Source organism: Canis aureus, chromosome 4, assembly GCF_053574225.1.
Source record: "Canis aureus isolate CA01 chromosome 4, VMU_Caureus_v.1.0, whole genome shotgun sequence".
Lineage (NCBI taxonomy): Eukaryota > Metazoa > Chordata > Mammalia > Carnivora > Canidae > Canis > Canis aureus.
In genome coordinates, this window is record NC_135614.1 from 49,612,591 (window position 1) to 49,632,727 (window position 20,137).

The 20,137-nt window shown below is 37.5% G+C and overlaps 2 protein-coding genes and 1 pseudogene across 4 annotated transcripts in view; 1 reads left to right on the forward strand and 2 right to left on the reverse strand.

Moving 5' to 3' along the window:
- HMMR (hyaluronan mediated motility receptor) overlaps positions 1 to 13,278 on the reverse strand; it is a 45,509-nt gene extending 32,231 nt beyond the window's left edge. Inside the window, exons 1-4 of one of the 3 annotated variants that reach the window (XM_077895612.1) lie at positions 13,092 to 13,278; positions 8,055 to 8,153; positions 7,513 to 7,592; positions 4,453 to 4,500 (exon numbers count right to left, since the gene is read on the reverse strand). In XM_077895612.1, the coding sequence (XP_077751738.1) occupies positions 4,453 to 4,500; positions 7,513 to 7,592; positions 8,055 to 8,153; positions 13,092 to 13,137 (273 nt within the window). In that variant the 5' untranslated portion in view covers positions 13,138 to 13,278. The remainder of the gene's footprint in view (positions 1 to 4,452; positions 4,501 to 7,512; positions 7,593 to 8,054; positions 8,154 to 13,091) is intronic. The other 2 variants (XM_077895611.1, XM_077895610.1) reach the window with 2 other exon arrangements.
- Positions 2,974 to 4,444, reverse strand: LOC144312690 (small ribosomal subunit protein uS5 pseudogene; annotated as a pseudogene).
- A 190-nt stretch (positions 13,279 to 13,468) lies between the features above and the next one.
- Positions 13,469 to 19,503, forward strand: NUDCD2 (NudC domain containing 2). Its single transcript, XM_077895620.1, has 4 exons — positions 13,469 to 13,977; positions 15,911 to 15,959; positions 16,181 to 16,332; positions 19,011 to 19,503. The coding sequence occupies exons 1-4, from the start codon at positions 13,684 to 13,686 to the stop codon at positions 19,092 to 19,094; spliced, it is 579 nt and encodes a 192-aa protein (XP_077751746.1). The 5' UTR covers positions 13,469 to 13,683; the 3' UTR covers positions 19,095 to 19,503.
- Positions 19,504 to 20,137: the final 634 nt, after the last annotated feature.

The window sequence follows — 20,137 nt, forward strand, 5'->3', positions numbered from 1 at the left end:
GTTGAAATTAACAGATCAAAACTAGAACCAGTATCAAATCACATATCTGGAGCGCCTGCATGGATTAGTCAGTTAAGCATCCGATTCTTGGTTTCAATCTCATGGTCATGGGTTCAAGCCTCGAGTTGGGCTCCATTGGGCATGGAGTCTACTTAAATAAATAAAAACAAAATGTGCCACATGTCACAAAATGTGGCCACATATCTGACAACAGAAAATGTGGAAGCCAGGAGACAATGAAATAATTTGTTTAAAATGCAGGGGGAAAAGTGCCAATCTAAACTCTATTCCCAATGAAAATATGTTTTAAATTTGAAGGTGACATACAGATGTTTTTAGAGAAAGGAACAGCTAAGAGCATTTGCCAGCAGTAGGCGTGCAGAATAAAAAGTACTACAGTGCTTTAGGCTGAACAAAAATGATCGCAGATATTTACAAAGCATGCACTTAATTTTTTTTTTTTTTATTTGATAGAGAGTGAGAGAGCAAGAGTGAGCAAGCACAAGTGGGGGAGCAGCAGGCAGAGGGAGAGGGAAAAGCAGGCTCCCTGAGGAGCAGGAACCTGGGATCATGATCTGAGCCGATGGCAGATGCTTAACCAACTGAGCCATCCAGGTGCCCCAAACTATGTACTTTAATATAAGGACATGGACAGACTGATAATAAAGGGATCAGGAAAGATTTACCATGTAAATATTAAAAGAAAGCTGAGATGGCTATATTAATATCATATAAGGTAAACTTTTAAGGCAGAAAGTATTACTAGTAATAGAGGGAATTTTATAATGAAAAGGTCATTTCAAGAGGAAGACAATCTTAAATTTGTTGTGCTCTTAATATAAGTTCAAAATATATAAAGCAAAAAATGACAGAATTAAGAAGATAAATGGAGTAATCCATAAAGCTGGAAATGTGAAAATACTTTCCTTACTAGCTAATAGAAAAACTAGACAAAAAAATATCAGTTCAGATAAGGATTTGAACAAAACTTTTAACCATATTGAACTGACATATTTAAACTATATCAAGAAGTGCAAATACTTTCTAGTACACATAAAGCATTTACCAAAATAGATTATTTGTTAGGTATAAAAGTATCAGGAAAGCATACCTGTATTAAGTCGCATGAGGTATGTTCTACTCTTCCTTATTGGCATAGTATTGATATTAATCTTGGTATTTTTTTTAGCCAAAATTGTTTAACTAAAAATGTATCAAACGTCATTTATATATAGATGGCTATGAAATAGATGCTAGGGATTGAATGAGCTTTAAGTTTCCTTACCAGAAGATTTATACTTATATTATTGATTTACAACCAATGTTTAAAGCCTAGTGTTATAAAATAGAAAAAAGAGGGGCACCTGGGTGGCTCAGTGGCTGAGTGTCTGCCTACTGTTCAGGTCATGATCCTGGGGTTCTGGGATCGAGTCCCTCATTGGGTTCCCTGTGGGGAGCCTGCTTCCCTCTGCCTCTCTGCTTCTCTGTCTCTGTGTCTCTCATGAATGGATAAATAAAAATCTTAAAAAAAAAAAAAAAAAGTAGTGGCAGCGTGGGTGGCTCAGTGGTTTAGCGCCGCCTTCAGCCCAGGGCGTGATCCTGGAGACCCAGGATTTAGTCCCATGTCAGGCTCCCTGCATGGAGCCTGCTTCTCCCTCTGCCTGTGTTTCCGTCTGTCTCTCTTCTCTGTGTTTCTCATGAATAAATAAATAAAATCTTAAAACAAAAGTAGAAAAAAGAATACTGAGATTATCTATATCATGCTTTTGCAATTAAAGAAGGTAAGGCTACAAAAAGAAGGGTTTGTACCCTCGAATGCCTACATGGCCAAGCAGATAATATAAAGGACAGAGAGCCAGGTGAGGACTGAAGAGCAGATATGGAGTTTAAAGGAGGCAGTTCTGCATGGCCCTAGCAGATTGTTGCCCTGGAAGGGAATATGGAGAGAGTGTTGTCAGAACTTCTGACTTCTCAACAAAGCCAGAAATCTGACTTTGTTTTGCATGAAATTCTACTTTTAAATGTTGATAATTATTATTATTTAAAGACTTTATTTATTCATGAGAGACACAGAGAGGCAGAGACACAGGCAGAGAGAGAAGCCAGATCCATGCAGGGAGTCCGATGTGCGACTCGATCCCAGGACACCAGGATGGTGCCCTGGGCTGAAGGGAGGTGCTCAATCGCTAAGCCACCCACAATTCACTAAATGTTCATAATTAATTCAATTTAAACAAACAAACTATAAATCCTGTGGGGTTTAAATAAAATAGAGCTGTATTTATCTAAAATCTCTATTCTAAAAGATTAAGAAACTAACACAAATTACCAGTTCTAATCGTGGCACTGCCACTCACTTACCAGCTATCTCTCTGAGACTCAGCTATCACATCTCTAAGTATTAACCCCTATATTGTAGGCATGTGTCCTTAACAAAATGATGGCCAATATAATTAAATACTAAAAGAATCAGAGCAACCAGGGCAGAGATTTGAAAGGTTAGCTTGATACATTCTTGGTCCTAAACCAACATTTTACTATAATCAATGGAAGGTTTTAATATGTCAAAAGCATATGTACACTAAACAGAGTTGGTCAACATTGGAAACAGAAAAAAGACTGCCAGGAAAGCAAAGTCGGCAGTGACTATCTTACTCATGCTTAGGAAGTAAGTGGATTCTTCTTTTTTTAAATTAAATTAAATTAAATTAATTTTATTTATTTTGAGAATGGGGCAGGGGCAGAAGGAGAGGGAGAGAATCTCAAACAGATTCCACATTGAGTGTGAAGCCCAACACCGAGTTTGATCCCATGACTCTGATATGACCCAAGCCAAAACCAAGAGTTGGATGCTCAACTAACTGAGTCGCCCAGGCGCCCCAGTAAGTGGGTTCTTTAGTCACCTTTGCTCAGTAGAGACTTCTGCCATGGTGGAATTGTATGGTATCACTCACTGCAGTGCCTACAAGTGAGTTAAGTTTACTTATTTATTTAACGATCTTTACAAGATGGGTCTTTACAAGATGGTCAGTGAATTCCTGATAGGGAGACTTGATGAACACCATCTCTTTCCAGAGGTGGGGGTGAGATAGACCTAGGTCTTGGAGATAGCATCAAAAATAGCATTGGCAAAGTTCCCCAGAGTGGCAGTGTAGCCCCCTGGCGAAGGTGTAGCAGTCATCAATACTAGCCATCATCAGTAGTTGCTTCTTGGGCACAGGGGCTGAGACAATGCCAGTGCCTCTGAGAGCAGGGATGAGATGCATCAGCACAGAGCCACAGAAGCCAATAACCTTGCATGGCATATTGTGGGGCTTGCCAATCTTGTTCTTCCAGTAGCCTTGCTGTGGGGGGATGATGGAAAGCTTCAGGATGGTGGCCCTATGGATGACAATGGCTACTTCTTAGGGACTTGACACCCAGACCAACATGTCCATTGTAATCTCCCATGGCAACAAATGCCTTGAATCTGGTCTGCTGGCTGGTACAGGTGTGCTTTTGCACAGGCATGATTTTCAAAACCTCATCCTTGAGGAATGCCCCCAGAAAGAAGTCAATGATCTCAGATTCCGTGATGGGCAGGGAAAAGAGACAGACATCCTTCAGGGACTTGATCTTCTTGTCCTTGACCAGGCAGCCCAGCTTCATGATGGAGGTCCACTCCTTGTCCTGTGAATGCCTCTAAAAGCTCTGTGACCTCGGCCCTGGACCCAGATGCTGCTGCCAAAGCCTCAGAGAAAGCCGCCCCTGCCTCCCATTCCCAGGCTCCCAAGCCCTGACGCAACACTAGCACCATTCACCATTTCGTGTTCTCTCAGAGAAGCAGCCCTAGTGCACATTTAAAATGTGACTAGTGCAGTTGAAAAATTGAGTTCTTAGTTTTACTGGATTTAAATAGTCTCAAGTGGTGAGTGGCTAATATTGGACAGGACAGTTCTAGGTTCACCCTCCAGCTCCATTTTATCCTTGAATAGGGCATACATATATATATAGTACAGAAGGTGTGTCAGGTCAGCACAACTGTCATAATTGAACTAACCTGTTGGGATTTCATGTCCATTAAGAAATTCTCTAGCTAATCACTATCTGCAGGTTAGCCTGCAATGAGTAAATGTAAATATTTGACTTATGCATAACTGTGATAAACCAACGCATTAATTTTCAGTTACCAATTTTTCATGAAGAGGGTTATCCTGAATCTGCCCCTCAGTTTGCTAAAACTTGACTTTGCCAGCATACCACACTGACAACCATGTTCTGCAACATGGTATCTAACAAAGTTAAGTCACAGTTACCTGGCCTGCACTGGTCCCCATGGTCTGCTTTACCATCTGCAACACAATTGCAACAGAACTTGCCAAACTGCAACAGAATCTCTGTCTCTTAACTTTAAGTAACTCTTTCCATTTTATAGCACATTTATTTTTCAACTAAGTTGAAAGCATTGCTTACCTCTTTTTCTAGTATCTTCAAATCTTTATCATTCTTTTGAGATTCCTTCTATTTAAGAAGTCAAAAAACAGATAAATATGTGTCACAAATATCACAGTCAAATTCGATTTTTAGTTATAAAAATATTAAACAATTTAATTTCTTTCTTTTCATTCTTTCTTTCAGTAAACTCTATCCCCCAATGTGGAGCTTGAACTCAGAATCCCAAGATCAAGAGTCTTATGTTCTACTGACTGGGTCAGCCAGGCACCCCTTTCTTTTCTTTCCTTGAAGATCTAATTGGCTTTATTAAGTGATTCATGAATCAGGCAGCATCCCATCTAGCAAGTAGAGGGAAGTTCCTCACCAAACAATTTCTATTTTAAACATTTTATTGAGCCTATTAAACATTTTGTAGGAGACTTGTCTGGTAAAAGAAGGAAAAGGTTCTTCTTCTTCTTTTTTTTTAAAAGGTTCTTTAAATCTTAAAATATTTCAGGTTTAAGTTTTGACTGCAATAAATTATTAGGCTTTTCCTAGTAAGTTCAGGGAAAATAACAAGTGGAGCTTTAGAAATAAAGCTACTGAGTGCCTTCTTTCTAATTTTATACAGAAATACATTTTGAATATTTAATTATGCTATCCCAGAAAGAAAAGAATCTTATGAAGAGAAATAAACTTTGATACCCCCAAAAAGGAAAAAAAAAAAAAACCCAAAAACTACAGATGAAAAGACATAAACATTAAAATGGTGTAAGCTGATTCTAATCTACTTATTGCTTTTATTCTTAAAAAGACCTATAATTTTTGCTCTATGTATTTTTATATCCAATATCCAACAGCCTTTCTGACATAATGGCCTTAACCAGAATATCTATCTTTCCACCTAAAATGGAAGAAAATGTATAAACATATTGAATACAACCTGTTTTATGTGCTTCTAAGTTAGGGGAAGCTACATCAGTCTCATATTTATTAATTTCCCACATGCTGGCATTTTCTATCAAGGAAAGCCTATTATTTAGGGGTTTTATACAAACATGTATGTAATTTAGCTTTCTAAGAGTTCTGTAATTAATTCAAAATTTCAGAACTGCTTCTTCAAGAAATTCAAGTTAAGAAATTTAAATCAACTACAAAATTATTTTATTTTAATTTTGAGTATAGTTAATATACAGTGTAATATTAGTTTCAGGTATACAAGATAGTAACTTGACACTTCCATACAGACGTGGTGCTCATCAAGACAAGTGCTCTCCTTAATCTCTATCACCTATTTCACTCATCCCCCCACCGACCTCCTCTCTGGTAACCATCAGTTTGTTCTCTAGAGTTAAGAGACTATTTCTTGGTTTGTCTCTCTTTTTTCCCTTTATTCATTTTTATTTTTTAAATTCCACTTATGAGTGAAATCACTCTCTAGCTCTGTTCATGTTATGGCAAACAGCAAGATTTCATTTCTTTTTATGGCTGAATAATATTCCATTGTATATATATTTAAAACAATGTGTAAGAAAAGCCTGTCTATATCAGTGCTGCCCAATAAAAATACATCACAAACCATATATGTATTTTCAAATTTTCTAGTAGTCATATATATTTCTTTAAGTTTCTTTAAGTAATCTCTATACCTGATGTAGGGCTCAAATGCATGACCTCAAGACTAAGAGTCACATATTCTTCTGAGCCAGCCAGGCACTCCTCTAGTAGTCATTTTAAAAACTAAAAATTTTAGTAATATATTTAATTATATAATAATAAACACATTTATTATAATAAATAACATATAATTATGTAAAATTATATTAATATATACTAATATATCACAAATATATAAATAATATACAAATGTATATTTAATGATATAATAAATATATTTAATATTTTTACTTTACTATAAAAGTAAAAAGTATTATTTTAATATGTCATTAGTGTAAAATTATTATGAGATATTTTATATGTTTTGTACTGTCTTCAAACTTTGCTCTGTATTTTATTTACTCTTGCAGCACATCTTAATTCAGATGCTAAAGTTTCATCATAAATAGCTATCTATGGGGCGCCTGGGTGGCTCAGCTGGTTAAACAACTGACTCATGATTTCAGGTTTGTGAGTTCATGCCCCACATTGGGCTCCATGCTGCTACTCTAGGTGTGGAGACCACTTAAAAAAAAAAAAAGCTAAAAGAGAAATAGCTATCTATATTTAGATTTCATGAAATATGGATGAAAAAGTATATTCACATACCCAAGATGTTTCAAAAAACATTTACATTTTCCAACCAAAGAGTCAAGTATCAGTTTTTAAAAATATATTAATTAAAATCAAATAATACTAAAAACTTAGCTCTCACTTTCAAGTGGTCAATAGCCACATGTGGCTGGTCACTTCCATAATGTATAATGAAACCCTATATTATAAAACAAGAGACTTAGATAATTGGTAAACAAATGAATGAGTCTAAGCTTAATCTACAGCCTTGGTTTCCCAACTCTGCATCTTTTCCACATTAACAAATCACTTCTTGCAACTTAAGAAACTACAACTTTAAAAAAAAAAAAAAAGAAAGAAAGAAACTACAACTTCCTTTAAAAACTAATGGAAACAATAATAACATGTAGCATAAACTATAACCTGAATAATTTAATCTCTCACCACTCCTTGGTAGTTTCTGAGCAGCACATCTCTTTTAGGCATTAGAATGCATTTTTTCCCCCTTTTTCTTCACCAATACTTACCCCTCTGCACAAACACCACCACAAAATGCAAATGACAGTAACTACCAAATCAAAGCATTGCATACTTTTTAAAGGCTTATTAGGTGTGAGACAATTTATCTAGATAGAAATGACTGAGAAGTGGAGACTATTTTGTAATTCTGAATTATAGGCATGGTTTATTTAGTAATGACGCAGGCAGAAATATAAATCTTGGTAGAGTCCTAATGATAATATTTTTTATTAATTTATAGATTTACAACCTTAATTTATACACTTAATCCATTATAGTCAAATAAAATACCTTTCAGAAATGTTTTCACGATTTAGGTGATAAACCAGACAGAATATCAGAATTCCTCACCTTTAATCCCAAAGTCTTAACTTTTCTTGCTGAAGCAGGCAAGGTAGTATCTCTGTCAACATTAAGATTTTGTTGAGACTCTACAATAAAATAGATTGTACAGATCTTGGTTGGTGCTTACACGCTTGAAACATAGACAAAACCCAATTTCCAAATTTCTTATTGTGATTATTAGTGAAGAAGTACAAAGTTCCATTCTTGACTGTACATGTCCAAACAATTAGTTGCACAATAGTATTAACACAACCAACCCTTTTCTGATTTTCCTACTATTCCCTGACAGGTTAAGGTGATTACCAAAAGAGAAATGATGTATCTGTGTCAGTATCTTACTTAATTTTATTGGTTATGCAATAGTGGGATGATCAAAGCATTATTATGTAGTTGACTCTTTTGTAAATTCATCAAGTAAGAAAATTTAAATATAACTATAGCTTCACATTTTTGGAAATACTATAGTAACTTCTAATTTAAGTACTGTTATTCATAACTTTAAAATTTATGAGATCAAATAACCATTATTTTATTTTGTATTCCATTACCTTTTTGTTTTTTAAATCTTTGTGATTTCTGAAATGATACTGGTCCTTTTAATACTTCTGAAGTTTTAACATCATAAGCACCTGGAGATGGTGCACAACCTAAAGGAAATATAGCACATTAATGTCTCATCTAATGTTATTATGATCTTAAATTAAAAACATGTCATAGTAAATTAATACCCACGTAAAATGCCATTAGCAAATCATTTATTTTTTTCAAATATAAAAATAGCATCCGTTTGATATTACAAAACAGGCCTCTCAGCAAAAAAACATCATTATCTTCCCAAATGTTCTTTATTTCAATGAATCAAAGGAACACAGGCAACTGAACAAAACAGCAAAGACAGTCTTGAGATAAACATCATGTAAGATCAAGCAACATGGCTTTGTTATTAAGGACTGAATATAAGAAAAAAAAATATTTTGGGGACACCTAGGTGGCTCAGGGGTTGAGCGTCTACCTTTGGCTCAGGGCGTGATCCTGGAGTCCTGGGATCAAGTCCCACATTGGGCTTCCTGCACGCAGCCTGCTTCTCTCTCTGCCTATGTCTCTGCCTCTCTCTTTCTGTCTCTCATGAATAATTAAAATCTTTTTTAAAAAAGAAATATTTCAAATCAATTCTGCTCAAAGAGAGTCACTGAGGTAACTACCATCAGTTTCTAGAAATGAAGCAATTAAAAAGTCTAGCTCTCAAGGTTTAGTCTGGAATAAAAATTTATAGTGATAATCCATCTCTGGCTAATATTGATGCATCAGAAAATTTATAAAAGCAATGTTACACAAAGTACAAAGTATACTAGACAATAGTTTTATGATCCAGAAATTTATACAGTATAACCTCACTTAACTGGAGTCTCAAAGTGAAAGCATTTCAGAGTGTTTATGCATAGCTTTATTTTTAATTGTTTAAAAAAGATTTTATTTATTTATTCATGAGAGACAGAGAGAGATGCTGAGGAAGAAGAGAAGCAGGCTCCCTGGGGAGCCGGATGCAGGACTCCAACCCGGTATTCCAGGATCAGGCTCTGAGCTGAAGGTAGATGCTCAACTGCTGAGCAACCCAGGCATCCCTGTTTATGCATAGTTGACTTGAGATCTGGCTCTCAGGACTTGTATTGCCTAGCTGGCTAAGTCGGTAGAGCAGGAGACTCTTGATCTCAGGGTATGAGTTCAAGCCCCATATTGGGCATAGAGCCTACTTAAACAAAACAGCTAAAAATATCATTAGCATAAAGCTTTAAGGATTGAGAATCAATAGATTCATACTATTCTCTGAAAAGTTACTTACTTCAGCATAGTGTTTCATGCAAATAAACAGGAACTGCAAGGAGTGACCATTTCAAGGCAACTCCAGCTGTCTCTTAAGTGTTTCTCAAATGGAATGATAGGTAAGAGCTTGTTGGTACATCTTGACTAACATCAAGGAAAAGTGAAGCACAACAGAAAATATCAGTGATTCAAATGTAGATACACAATTTATTTCTCATCCTGGGATACAATTAAAAAGTATTAAAGTCACTCCTTTCATCAATTCTAAAAGGCTATAAAAACATCAAAGATGGATTGAATTTTCCATTCCTCTCCCTGGATAATGGTAACAAAAATAATTACACAAAAATTCCAATCCTGGGAGCTTTTTTTTTTTTTTTTTTTTAAGATTTTATTTATTTATTTCTGAGAATACACAGAGAGGAGAGAGAGAAGCAGAGACACAGGCAGAGGAAGAAGAAGGCACCATGCAAGGAGCCTGACATGGGACTCGATCCTGGGTCTCCAGGATCAGGCCCTGGGCCAAAGGCAGTGCTAAACTGCTTGAGCCACCTGGGCTGCCCCCTGGGAGCTTTTTGATCTAAATGTGGGTCAATAAGGGGTTGGGGTAGTGGATTTCCAATCAGAAGAGAGTTTCAACACGAAGTATAGAATTCAGTGGGGCATCTAACATAAAGGCAGACTTAACAGAAAACATTAATCTTGGCTATCTCGGATTTCTCACATTGGGGTGAAACAGGAAGCTGACAGGGGTTTCCCTAAAATCAGTATAAGGGTGGCACATCTTAGAGCATAGGTTTTTTTAAAAATTCAAATTCAAATTGCCAACATATAGGATGATAACACCCAGTTTAGAGCGCATACTTTTACTCATTGGGATAGGAGCTGGGAGAGGTAGAGGAGGACATGTTTTAAAGCAAACAAGAGACTTCCACCATACTGTTAGCTATGCCTTTTTGGGGAAGAGGGGATGAGGGCATGCAGAGCCTATGGTTATTCTTTGCTCTCTGCTTTTAATTATTATTATTTAAAGGTAAACTCTAGGCCTAACATGGGGGTTGACCTCACAATCCTGAGATCAAGAGTCACATGTTCTACCAACCAAGCCAGACAGGCACTTAGTTCTCTGCTTTTAGGAATGCTTCTATGGAAAAGCATGAGAAGCACCAGTTTAGACTTGTCAGAGTGGCCAGAAAATAAAATGATGTTGAATTCTTATGTTCTGGTTCATGACTATGTGTACACTCTGAAAAGGAAATATGGGCAAGCAAAAGATGGGATGGTGGACAGTGACTGAGCAGCATCATGAGTTGAGAACAATTAAAACCATACTTAACAAAAACTTCCCTAAACAATCAAATTTGATTGTTAGATTTAGGATTTAGATTCAAGAACTAGGTAGAAATCCAGCCTGTATTAATCTATTAACTCTTTGTGAGAGTGTAGTTAGTACATGTTATTTTCATGCTCCAGATCTTTTCCTTACGAACACTTAAATGTACTATATCACACATACATATGACTTGTTAGAAATCTGGGGAGACGGAACATCAGAAGAATGGAATGAGATGTCCTGGGAGTTATCGCAAGTTTTCTGCAACTTCTTTCTTGATCAACAATGACTGGTAGCTAACAGGTAGTTAATAATTTTAAACAAACAAAACAGTCTATGCATTTCATTAAACGCTTCAAACTTTTGGATCTTTTTAAAATAGTTTTTTAAGGATTTTATTTATTTGAGAGATAGACTGAGCGAGAGCACAAGCAGAATGGAGGTGCAGAGGGAGAAGCAGACTCCTTACTTAGCAGGTAGCCTAATGCGGGGTTTGATCCCGGGACACCGAGGTCATGACCTGAGCTGAAGGCAGATGCTTAGTTGACTGAGCTACCTATCAGATTTCTTTATTTCCTATTTCTTCTACCCAGAATGGACAGTCCATCTTCCATTTTGCCTGACTAATTCTTACTCAGCCTTTTCCAGTTTTCTCTGAGTCCTCAAATTAGGTTGAAAACCTCTCTTTGTAGTAGCTTGTGAGTAGTGTTCTTATCAGAGAACCTGTCAGTTTTGTAATTATCCATATTCCATGTTAGACAAAACTGCTTGTGGTTAGGTCTCTCTAGATCATGTTCATAACCCCAGTATTTAGCTCAGGGTTGAGTTTGACAGTGCGGTGAAGAAAACATAGAAAGTCACTGCGAATGTGGGAATGGGGATAGAGTTTTATAATTCCTCAATCAGGGTTCAAATCCAGCTTTAAATGCTAACCAATAGACATTACTATGTGCCAAGTACTTTTTAGTCAGAAGATGGTAAGAACATTATACTCTCTCCTTTTCTAATCTAGCTTTAAGACCCCTGGCAATTTATTTTTATTTGAGGCTAATTTTCCTTATGAAACAGAAATAAAAAAAAGTATCCACCTCATAGCTGTTGGGATTACTGGAGTAATAGGAGAAATCACTACAGTGTCACTCGAGCATCAAATAAAGTAATAATTATTACTTCTGAAATTGTGAGTTGGTAAAGTCAGTTTAATCTACTATAAAGAAAACAGAATTCTCCTTAAAAGACATACTGCTGAGAGAATTTAGAGAAGATTCTTTGAATATCCAGGAAACAGTATATTCCCGATCTTTCAATTAAGAAAATAAGCTTGTAAAAAAAAAAAAAAAAAAAAAAAGGAAGAAGCTTGTGCTGACCCATTTGCTCACTTGGCCTTCCTTTGTGAGCAGAGTGATTCTTATTTCTATTTGCATGTTGGCTGACAAGTTAAAGATGCCAACAAGTGCCTTTTATAAAGAGTATATTAAAATGAATAAATCATGGGCTTTGATGTTCAGCCCTACCAATTACTGGCTGCTCAGAAGTTACAAAACCCCTCTGTTTCCTCATATGTAAAACGAGGACAATATCAATCCTTTCTCACTTGGAAAGAGTTAACCAGGTAGAACAGAAAAGACCTTAGCACAGTCCCTGCATACAGTTTGCATCCACTGAATGATGAGTGTGCCTCACTAACCATATCTGCGTCTTCCTGGTTAGTGTGCTTATGCATCACAGCGACTAAGTTCACAGGATGGGTTCACGAAGGCCTGATTTTATGTCCCAGTTCTGCTAACTTGGTTGTGTCACACTGAGCAAATCTATGTCTCAATCTTTTTATCAATAAAATAATAATAGGATTACCTCTCAGGGATGTTGGGTAATTAAAAAAGAATAATCAATGTAAATACTTAATACGGTGATTGGGGTTCTAGGTGTCATTACTTCATTATGTTTTCAGTAAGTATGCTACTACCATAATTTTACCCATAAATTGCCTTTACCAATTATCCTTCTTTTATTCCTGAATGGAATATCCAAAAGAAATTCACAAGTTCATACGAAAAACTTGGTCAATTTTTTTTTTTTTTTTAAATCAGTGGGGCCTTCCGGACTTGACCATCAAATAGCTACCAATAGTTTCCTTATCCCCACTTCCTTCTCTCTGCCTTAGTTTCCCCACAGCACTCGTTCATTGGCTGTGTTCTCCAGCTGAATGTAGTGAACTCGATGGGGCAGAGACTTCGCTTCATTCACTGCTCTACCCTTATCTGAATGGTGCTAGGGAAGTAAATGCTTAGTATAGATTCTAGGAAAATAATCAATTGAATGAGACCCATCGCAGCCCTAAAATCTCCGATTAGCCTCCGAGGAAGGGACTCGAGAGCGGCAAGGTGCGTGACAACATATCCCGACCCCCAACTCCTTTCCCCGTACGCACCGGAAGGGTCATTGAATCGTTTCAGGGGCGCCTTAGGAAAAGACATGTTGATGACCAGCTCCACAAACCGAAGGTCACTAGCTCTCCTCCGCAACTCCTGGCTGCTTATTTCGGCCTAATCGCTCCAAATTCAAACCTCCCGGCTTACCCACGGCCCACCTCTAACGTCAGCAGATTTGAAAACCAAAGTTTTGGGCGCACCAATCCAGGACGCGAACGACTAAAGAGCATGCGCACCTGGCCTGGTCGCATCCAATCAGGGCTCCTGTGAGTTTAGGTCACCAGCCAATAGGAGACTATTATTGCCCAACCCGTGTCCAATCGTTCCTGGCGTTACTCAATTGTAACTTACACGCTCGCCTCCTTTGCGCAAGCGCATTTCACGTCTGAGAAGTTGGCAAGCCCGCTTCTGGCGTCATAAAGGCGGCAGGGCAGTGAGTTCTAGTTTCGCTAGTTCCAACTTTCTCCCACCGTCCCTTGGGTGTCAGCTTCCCCGGATTTCGGTTCTTTCAACCTGGGCACTGCCAGCGTCGTAAACGGCCACTGGAAAGGAGAAAGGAGCTCGCGGAGACCTCGGCTGACGTCCCTGCGCATGTGCAGTGACCTGAGCGGAGAGTCGGGGCGTGGCCTGAGCGCGGGGAGCTCGCGCATGCGCTCGTCTCGCTCCGTGCGGCTGCAGCTGGAAGGCTCCCGGAGTATGTCGGCCCCGTTTGAGGAGCGCAGTGGGGTGGTTCCGTGCGGGACGCCGTGGGGCCAGTGGTACCAGACCTTGGAGGAGGTGTTTATTGAAGTTCAGGTGCCGCCTGGCACTCGCGCCCAGGACATCCAGTGCGGCCTGCAGAGCCGGCATGTGGCGCTGGCCGTGGGTGGTCGCGAGATCCTCAAGGTAGCGGCAGGTCGGGGCTTGCGCTCACTTCCCTCCCGGCCTCTAAGCCCCCGAGTCCGCAGGCTCATGGTTTCCACGGAAGGACTGCTGGAAGGCCGAGTGAATGGCTCTTTGAGCCGAAAGAGCGATAGATAGCCCTGGCCTGGTTTGGGTCTGGTCCGTGTCCCCACCCAAGGCTAGTCCCGAGTTGACGGAGAGATGTGAGGAGCCCGGTGCCCTGGCTTTCTCTCTAAACCGAAGAAGTTGCTGCTTTTGTTCCCCTGCGGGTCTTCACCTAGATGTTTAAAGGGACCAATACTCGTTGTACATATATTTTCTTCGAGGCGCTGATTTTAAGTGCTGAGAGGTCAGGGATGACCAAGACCGAAGTTCCCTGCGCTCAGGTGATGCTCTTGCAGGGAGGCATACTAAAGCGAAGTTAGTAAATGCTTAAGCAGTTAGGGGACAGTAGAGGACACAGTACAGGGTAAGGATATCGGGAGGAGGATTCAGAGGTGGCGTCAGGTGATTTATTTTTTTTTTTTTCCACAAAACTAGAAACATTCTGCCTGTTTGTGGAGCGGTTAAGCAGGTAGTCGAGAGGCGTTTTGTGCCCATCATGCCCGTCGGATCCTTGGTAAACTTTATAGGTAAATTCAGTGACGTGCAAGTTAGATTTCTTTTCCGGATCCGATGCTCAAGGTGTTAGAGGACAGTGTAATGAAGTGGTGACGGGAGATTGCTTGCGTAGGATACCTGGCTACGCCCTTTTTCTAATTTCGTAACCTTGGGCAAGAGGTTATTCGGGGTCTCTACGCCTTGGTCCACACGGGGTGCGGGAATTCTAGTGCCTTCCTGATAGGACTGTTTCGGACGTCACAGGGCATCCGTGGGAAGTAAGAGCTGGGACCTGTGTCTGGTATGTAACGAGTGTGCACTGCGTGTTAGCTGCTGTTACTTTATGGGGAAAGGCTTTAAAGTGCCTCAGAGAAAAAAGAGATTCACGTGATGAAAGACCTTGATTTATGTCAGCTTGGATCTTACGGACCTTTCTGGATAGTTTGTGTAATTCATAGTTTCCTGAACAGTGGTTTAAGATCACAATTCAAATTTCCTTTAGTAATTCCAGGAACTTTGGGAATTTTTAGCAGTAACTTTAGGATTTTAGGTATATGTTTATTAGACCAGTAGGATTTTTTTTCTCACTAGTACTGACATATTGAAAAAATATATGTTTTCTTTTTTTTTTTATGTGATCTTTTAATTTCATTTTCTAATACTTAAATTAGGCAAGTAGCAACAAATCAAAACGGATTTGAGCAGATGAATTCTCTTTTAAACTTATGTTTGCCAATTTCTTTCTTAAAAGAGCAGTTTCTGAAAAATCAGTCACAGCTAATCTGGTATCAGAACAGCAGTATGTGCTTAAAAATTTTTTTTGATTCTACATTGCCCAACAAAAGAGAACCAGTTTTTTAAAGTTTATTTTAAGAGAAATCGTTGCTTAATTTCAGCAGGAAAGTTCTTTTTGTAGTTCATTTCAATTGGTAAAGTTAATCGTTGCTTAATTTCAGCAGGAAAGTTCTTTTTGTAGTTCATTTCAATTGGTAAAGTTAAAGTTCAGATACTAATTTCACATTTGGTTCGGTGATCAGTAATATTTATTTATCTTCTAGAAATTAAGGAGCCCTGATCTTTTAGAGAGCCCTGTGTTCTTCGTCATAGTAAATATGTCAAGCAGTGTAAACTAGATTCCATTTCACTTGCTAGGAGGAAAGATAGGGTTCAGCACCTATATATTGAAATGGTATAAAATTTTATCTCCCTAATATAACCAAACTAGACAATTACATGTGGATTAGATAGGAAATCAGCAAAGTCTTTAAGTCATGAAAGCCTTATAAGAATTAATGAAATATTTATGTTTTTAGTACTGCATATGTTTATTTTTCAGGGCAAGCTCTTTGATTCTACAATAGCTGATGAGGGAACATGGACTTTGGGTAAGGGTAACTTATACTTCTTGGAACCCCTTTTTTTAAGAATAAATTTTTGTCTTGGAACTTAATATATTTCCCTCTGTTGTATTAGGTCTTTTGTCTTTGCAAGAGAATGGTGATAGAAACGTATTGAACATAATTGTATGTCAAGATTACCTAATGATTTTTGAAAATAAAAAATTTAATGATGATCTCTAATTTATTTGTGATTTTTATTTGTTTAGAGGACAGAAAAATGGTCCGTATTGTTCTTACAAAGACAAAGAGAGATGCAGCAAATTGCTGGACTTCTCTTCTAGAATCTGAATATGCAGCTGATCCTTGGGTGCAAGACCAAATGCAGAGGAAACTTACATTAGAGAGATTCCAGAAAGAAGTAAGTGAGATGAATGTATGAATATGTATTGATAATCATCTTAAAACCATAGAATAATTATTACTTGAAATTGAAACTCAAAGTGGTTACAAATACTTAAAAAGTTCTTTAGAGGAATTTTTTAAGTTAACTCATTAGGAAGATAGTCTTTCTTTGGATTTTATTTTGTTCTTTTTCAAATATTCTATAGAGGAACTTATTTGTACTGTCATGATTTCTAAGTTTAAATTTATTTAATGTACACCAGTAATGCATAAATAAACTAAAAAATTCACTCAAAATAGATTTACATAATATAAAAAAGTGAAAAATTCCTTTCATCAACATCTCTCTAATTCATGCTACTGTCTCATTCTTGTATCATTGATGTGTTCGTTTGCTGCCTTGTTTTTGACATAAAGGCAGGATCACACTGTGTGTATTGTTCATGTTGTTTATTTCATTTAATAATATGTCTTGGGTCTCTTTCCCTACCAGTACATACAAATAAAACTCATTCCAAAAACACTCATAACTACTTCAGGGTGTTTTCTAGTTTGAAAGTGTCATCGTTATTTATTTAGCTATTCCCTTTTGATAAGATTTGGATTTTTCACTTTGTGTCTATTTCAAACAAAATTTGTGCTTTCATCTCTATAAAACTATTCCAATGATCTGTTAGTTTATGTAGGAGAAGAATTACTAGATCAAAGCACTATTAAAGTTTCGATGGATAATTTCTTTCTATATGATGATTTCCAAATGTGTATCTCTAGTCTAGACTTTTCTCCCAAATATTGGAGTCCTATTTCCAATTCAGCATCTGCACATGACAGTCTGACAGACATATTAGACTCAATGTATTCAACATGAACTCTGTAAATTCCTCCCACACGTGTTCTACCTGTAGTCTTTCATCTTGGCTGATGGAAACTACTTGATCAGACCAAAAAACAAAAATAGGGAATCATCCTTCATTCCTGTATCTCTATCACACACCCTGTCCAATTTGTTAGGAAATCTTACTGACACTACCTTCCAAATAAATTCAGAATTTGTCCACTTCTCACCACGAACTCTACTACCACTTTGATCTGTACCATCTGTAGTGTCTTGCCTAGATTACTCTAATAACCTTCTGATTGTTCTCCTCTACCCTTGCTAAGCTACAGTATTCTCAAAATAGCATAGTAGTCCTTTGAAAATGCAGGTCAGAATGCATCGCTTCTCTTATCAGAGCTCTTTCATTCTATCTGATCTGGTCCTTCTTAATCTCTCTGTCTTCTGTGAATCTCCCTCCAGGCATTCTGCTCTAGCCATATTGACCTTTTTGTTATTTTTGAACATTCCTTTTCTGTCCTTTTGACTACAATGTTCTCCCAAAGCTTGGCTAGCTTCTTCACTGTTTTCAAGTCATTGCTCAATAAAGCATACTTTGGTCTTTGATCATCCTATTTAAATACTATAATCTCATTTCCCTTACTCTGCCCTATTTTCCTTCCTTCCTTTTCTCCCTTTCCTTCCCTTCCTCCCTCCCTCTTTCTTTCCTTCCTCCCTCCCTCACTCCCTCCCTCCCACCTACCTACTTTCCTTCCTTCTTTCCTCCTTTCCTTTCCTTTCCTTTCCTTTCCTTTCCTTTCCTTTCCTTTCCTTTCCTTTCCTTTTCTTTCCTTTTCTTTCCTTTCTTTCCTTTTTCTTTCCACTTGCATCAACTTTTAACACTCTAGATCGGGGGCTGGCAAACTATGGCCCCTGGGTGAAATCTGGCTCACTGCCTGTTTTTGGAGTAAAGTTGTATCGGAACACAACTATGCGTGTTCATTTGTGTATTGTCTTTTTTTTTTTTTAACTTTTATTTATTTATGATAGTCACAGAGAGAGAGAGAGAGAGAGGCAGAGACACAGGCAGAGGGAGAAGCAGGCTCCATGCACCGGGAGCCCGACGTGGGATTCGATCCCGGGTCTCCAGGATCGCGCCCTGGGCCAAAGGCAGGCGCTAAACCGCTGAGCCAGTGTATTGTCTTTCTTATAGCAACACCAGACTAAAGTAGTTATGGCAGAGACTCTGGCCTTCAAAGACTAAAATTCTAACTACTTGGCTCTTTACAGAAAACTTTGCCAACCCCTGCATTAGATAACTTAGTTTATTATTTGTGTCCTCCTGTAAGAATGTCAGCTCTACCAGTGGTAGGGATCTTTGTTTTGTTCGCTCTTGAATTCCACAAGTCTCTAATGGTGTATTCTAAACAGTAGGAATTCTATAAATGTTTGTTGTATAAAAGAAATGCCTTCCAAAAGACGAAAACATGTTATAGCACTTCATAGGATTGTTACGAAGATTGAATATGTTGATAAATGCGTAGATCTCAGAATCCTGGCAGGCATGTAGTAAACTCTCAAATGGTGCTAGTTTATTAAAAATTTGTTTTCACATGTATACTAAAGTATATGTTTGCCCATATACTTGTCAACTTGTAATATACATATTGATTTTCTAAATGCTTGTAGATCTGAAAGTTGAAATATACCTCCTAGTTTTAAGTTCTATTTTGGTGATTACATCCTTTGACATGTTTATTGGCCATTTGGGTTTCCCATTTTGTTAATGGCTAGTTCATATCTTTACCATTTCCCTTTTGAGTTACTTAGATTTTTCCTTATAAGATTTATTTTATCATAATTTTTTTCATATCTTTTAGAATCCTGGCTTTGACTTCAGTGGAGCAGAAATCTCAGGAAACTATACTAAAGGTGGACCAGATTTCTCAAATCTTGAGAAATAACCACTACGGTTTTGCTTCATTCTGTGGATCCTAGCAGATGTTGTGAACTTAAAGGAACAGTTATGGGGTAGAAGGAGAATGTGGATACCTGCAGTTAACAAATTGCAAAATACATTAACTATGGTTCTTAAAAATTGCATTCAAATACCATTTTACATAGGAAACATCTTAAATACTGTGGAAACTATTCTACTGATGTATAGCAACTTTTCTTTGGACTTGTTTTTTTGCTCAGCATGAGGTTTTATATGCTGCATTTTACTAATTTCATATTTAACCTGTATTTTTAATACAAAAAAACATTAGGGTATAGATCATGTGAAATGACTGGTGCCTTCAGGGACAATTAAATTTTCTTTCAATAAGTGTAACGCAGGAATAATGTTCAATAAATTTTTCTAAATAAGAATTGTGTACCCCTTTGTCTAAGTATGCCAGTTCACACAGGAATTGTATTACTGAAAAAAGTTTTAAGAAAGGAAGAGGTCTACATAGTTATTCCAAGTAAGTTCATTTTAAGAGTTAATGAAAATTTCTGAAGTATATATTATGCCTTGGGAGATGACTTTGTCAAGAAATTGAAAAATAGTTAGAAACCTAACAATAGGAATGGATTAATACAAAACAGAAGTAGTGAATGAATATGATTGTTGGGTGAATCCTTTGTCAGTGACAAAAAAAAGCAAATTATGGTTAATGTTTATAAGTTAGTGATGTAACTTTGCTCTTCAGTGATCCAGACATCTAAGGAAGGATTGTCTTAAAATTTTATTTCATTCTTTTTATGTCCTTTGGATTTTTAAAGTACCTCTCTATGTATTTTGTAAAGATTTTATTTTTAAGTAATTTCTTCATCCAATGTGGGATTTGAGCCCACAACCCTGAGACCAAGAGTTGCACACTCCACCAACTTGAGCCAGCCAGATGCCCCTAAAAACTATTTTTAACAACCCGAAATGTATAACAAAGTTACATGTAAAGTGTAAATAATTGTTTTCTTCCTGAATTCTTTATAAATTTATGATAGGACACTGCATCATCTC

What these genes read in the sequence shown, in the direction of transcription:
- NUDCD2 (XM_077895620.1), top strand. Translation starts at nt 13,684, where the DNA reads ATGTGCAGTGACCTGAGCGGAGAGTCGGGGCGTGGCCTGAGCGCGGGG. An exon ending in GTGGTCGCGAGATCCTCAAG is followed by an intron (nt 13,978 to 15,910) that starts GTAGCGGCAGGT and finishes TTTATTTTTCAG; the next exon opens with GGCAAGCTCTTTGATTCTAC. An exon ending in TGAGGGAACATGGACTTTGG is followed by an intron (nt 15,960 to 16,180) that starts GTAAGGGTAACT and finishes TTATTTGTTTAG; the next exon opens with AGGACAGAAAAATGGTCCGT.